Source organism: Gavialis gangeticus, unplaced genomic scaffold (assembly GCF_001723915.1).
Source record: "Gavialis gangeticus isolate Ggan-Ray unplaced genomic scaffold, GavGan_comp1, whole genome shotgun sequence".
Taxonomy (NCBI): domain Eukaryota; kingdom Metazoa; phylum Chordata; order Crocodylia; family Gavialidae; genus Gavialis; species Gavialis gangeticus.
In genome coordinates, this window is record NW_017729025.1 from 82,754,337 (window position 1) to 82,758,677 (window position 4,341).

Below are 4,341 nucleotides of genomic sequence, written 5' to 3' on the forward strand. Positions count from 1 at the left end.
GGGTGGGGCGGCTCTCACCGCTGCATGCCACTTGGCTGGGAGCCACTGGTCTAGCGGCACATCCAGCACTTGCCCAGCAGCCCTGCCACTTGTTTGGGGGGGGAGGGGGCAGCAGATACCCCTGGATCTGTGTGGGGTGGGTTGGGACCAGGGCTACACTAAGCTTCTCCCAGTGGAGCTGGCATCGGCAGTGCTGGGAGGGGGCTACGGGGCGGCTGCAGCCACCCCAAAATATGCTGTAGCCCCCTCCCAGCACTGCTGCCACCAGCCCCATGTTCAGCCTCGCCCCACCGGGAAGATCTTGGCACAGCCCCAGCCTGCCCTGCCCCACACAGATCTGGGGGCATATCCCCCACCCCATGCCCTCCTGGACGAGCCACAGGAGCTGCTGGATGAACAGGTGAGCTGCTGGACCTGCAGCTCCTGGACCAGTGGTGTGCAGTAGCAGGAGCTGCCCCTCTCCCTGTGACTGCCGGACGAGTTGCGGCTCCATCCCACAGCAGCCCTGCCCCAGCTGGGCAGTGCTTGCCGCAGCCCCTGCCCCAACACCACTCCTCCTTCACCATGGCGGCCTTGATTTTCCCCCCCCTCCCCCCCTTCCACCATACCAGACTTACCAGCTGCACACAGCTCTCCACACTGCCAGGCTGGCATTGGAAATCGAATTGGTATCAGCCAACATGCCTCCTTAATTGGCTATTGGTATCGGCTCCAAAAATCTCTATCGGTGCACCCTTTAAGTTTTTGGCAGTGCCGTGTCATTTGTGGTTACCAGTATCTTTTTATAGTTGGCCCGATTTGATTTTGTAATTTTGATTACTCGCCCAACAAGTCTGCAGTTAATAACTGGTTTTAGTTGTGTTATGTTGGTCTTCATGACCTGAGAATATTATTATCCTGCTCTATAAAGTGGGTTGCCTTTGGAGGGAGGGATGTTCATTTATTGTGTGGGATAGTTTTTAGTGATGTATTTTTAATTTAAATGTGTTACCAAAGATGGAAAACATTGCAGCAATTAGGTTTGAAAAATGGATTTGGATTCAGGCATATCTTTATGGAAGAGTGGCTTGGTGCATTCTCTACTGCTACTTTGCTTTCAAAGCCATTCCTGGCTAGATTTTTTTTCTAGGAGGAAGTATCTTGGCTTAAATTATGGTTTGTAAGGCTTTAATGGGTATGGAAGAGAGGTTTAGTTTGTCACTGTACAGACAATACAATAAATGGATGTTGGGGTTTTCATGAGGGCTTTATATAGTGAACTCTACAACAGCTGAAGTATAGAGCCTGTACGCCTCAAACTTGACTGTGGATTTGGAGAGTGATTGTTTCCATGTGCACTGTTCCAAAATGATTTCTAGAGCTTAATACTTATGGTTCAGGGTAGAGAGACCGATATTGGAGTCTGTCTTGGCTTTAATACAGACAAGTCTTACAAACTGATGTAAGACTGTTGTCTCTGTGGATAGTTTTTCAGAACTTCCTTTCAAGGACCATAGGCTGTTGGGTCATACGCATGTGCACTCTAATGTCTCTAATGCCTAGATTCTTGCAAGAACCCTGAATTTGTTCCTGGGGGTGGTGAGAAGGAGGCACCACCCAGACAGTGATGCAAAATCAGCTGCAAGCTTGATAGATTTCATGGACATTAGGGCTGGAAGGGACCTCGGAAGATCAAGTCCAGGGGCAGAAGTCAGCTTGTTTTACTGTGTCTGTCTATCTCAGGGTACTGGGCCTATTTGTATATAGGATTGATATTAATTTGTCTAATTTTTTCTTCTCCACAGTTTCCCACAGTCAGATCACCCGTCTGTACAGCCGGTTTACCAGCCTGGACAAAGGAGAAAATGGGACTCTGAGGTAGGCCTTGTCTCTAAACTTTAACTATCTTTTTGTATTGAGCTAAATCTATTACGATGATTGTTTTCTATGAATATAGTAAGACTTTTGCATACAGGTTCTTACTTGATTTATCATATCACCAGTGTTACAGCAGACTGGTTTATACCTGTTTATACTAGAAATTCTGGTTTTTCTCTTTGTATGTGAGGCTCCTTTTATTCTACCTACTAGTTTTCTAATCAATTTAAAACTTGATGGAGAGTAATCTTTGCCCAGATTTTTTTGTAACTTCCTGAACTGACATGCTTTCCAGATATTCATTTCCTCTAAAATTAAGAGTGAGCTGAGCCAGCAAAACCACATCATACTCAGTAGATACTTTGAGACTGTTTTAAATACAACTTTCAAATCTTACAAATAGGTGTTTTGTTTTTTTTGTTTCCTTATAATATTGGTAGTGTTGGAGTGATCATGTAGCTTTGTTGGTCCAGGAAATGTGAGGCAAGGATTTTTGTGGGGGCCCAAATAAAGAATGCCCTGCATATGGAAGCTTGTCTAAGTCTACCCTGATTGAGCAATGTGGGCCAGATTGAGCCTTGGGACCCCACACTGTCCTAACCTACCCCCTGTGTGCCAGGATTGGGTACTGAGGGTCTGGCACCGCCTCCACCCCTGGCAATCCCAGTGCTCAGGGCTGAGGTAGCATGGTCCAGCACACAGGGCCTAGGGCTCCCCACCAGTCAGAAGATTTGTTAGCATGGGAGTAATACCACCACTCCTCCACTGCCATATTTAAGACCTGTAAAGAGCCTTGTGGGCTAGATAATGTGGTGCCAGAGGTTGAGTACCCCTGTTATAAATGTTTATTGCAGGAGTTGCTTAATTTTATCATCCTCTCCCTTCCTCTCACTGAGTAAAAAGGGCTGAATTACTGTTGAGTCACAGAGTATTAATTGTCTCTGATGCCAGGTTATCTTTTGGCACTGCTTTGATATGCAAATCATTCACTTGTAGTAAGGAGTAATTGCATCACTTATTTAGTACCTAAGTGTTTATACATGCTCAATCAAATAAACAAAAGGGAACAAAGTCTTGGTAATTCTTTGTGAATATGCATTCTTTTTAAAAGCAGTGAATAGCTTAGAGGACTACAGAAAGTCCTGAGCTTTGTATTAACCACGCAGGAGCCATGAAGAGCCTCTGGGACAGGAATAAGTTTTAAGTTGCCTCTTCAGAAAATTTCCCTTCAGCTCCTTTCACCATTTGGCTTGCTAAATGTATTTCCAAATAAAAACATTTCATGGATGAGTGTGTTCCTTGGTTATGTCATCACCTACTTTGTCTCTTTCCTCTGGGTTTGGATTGTACACTTCAGTACTGTCCTCCCCTAATCTTTTGAGGTCACTGACTTTTTTTTATGTTTTATCATTTAACTTTGATAACTTGCAAATTTTTAAATTAACTGAATTTAAGGAAGCAGGACAAAATAGGATTTAGCTATGCAAAGTCTAAAGAGTTGCTTAGTTCTAGTTTAAAGAAAAAAAGCCAAAACCCTCCTGTAATGGACTTCTCCGACTTTCATATTTGGGTGAAAAGCCATCTTTTGTGAAGTAGTTCAATGAAAGTTTACCCACCCTATTTCAAGCCAAACAGGTTCTAAGCTATTTGAAAAGCACTTCTAGCCCTAAGTATCCATTTTCAGGTTCTCGAACACTAGCACAGATTAAATAGTCTTTTTTAAGCATGCTTTGTAAGGGGTTTAAACTGCTGAATAAAGGTAGTGGCTGCTTGTCAGCTGAATCCTATTCCTGTGGAAACTTCAAATTTGAAGCTGTCGCACCTGTAAAACAGTTATTTGCTGACAGATGTAGCCAGGCTGCAAGGGAGCTGTTTTAAAGTAAAAGCAGTGGGGGAGGGAATCCTAATTTTTCAGAGACCCATAACTTATGTGAAGTTCTGGGTGCTGCACTTTAACAAGGATGTGGTAAAGCTTGAGAGAGCCCAGAGAAGTCACCTGTAGGATCAGAGACTTGGGCAGCAAGCCATACAAGGAAAGGCTGAGGGATCTGGGACTCTTCAGCCAGAAAAAGAGAAGACTGAGAGGGGACTTTGGTAGCAGCTTACCACTACATTGGAGGCGTACATCAAGGGCTCAGTGAGCATCTGTTCACCAGGGCACTTGGAAAACTAGGAGTAATGGTCACAAACTCCTGGAAGACCATTTCAGGCTCAACATGAGGAAAAAATACTTCACAACTAGGGTGTTCAGACTGTGGAATAAGCTCCCTCCAGGGGTTGTGCAATCGCCTACCCTGGAAATCTTCAAGAGGAGACTAGATGGTCACCTTGCTGGGGTCACGTGACTCCAGTTGTCTTTCCTGCTTGGTGCAGGAGGCTGGACTTAATGATTTTCCAAGATCCCTTACAGTCTATGAATCTATGAAAGTTCCCTGTCTAATATGTCCACAGGTGTTGGTTTCAGAGCATATGTAAGGTGTTGAA

General features: G+C 44.6%; 1 protein-coding gene across 1 annotated transcript in view; it reads left to right on the forward strand.

Annotated features, from left to right (window-relative positions):
* Window positions 1-4,341, forward strand: part of CHP1 (calcineurin like EF-hand protein 1) — a 37,202-nt gene that overhangs the window by 10,834 nt on the left and 22,027 nt on the right. The window contains exon 2 of the mRNA XM_019519038.1: window positions 1,785-1,857. Within this exon, the coding sequence (XP_019374583.1) occupies window positions 1,785-1,857 (73 nt within the window). The remainder of the gene's footprint in view (window positions 1-1,784; window positions 1,858-4,341) is intronic.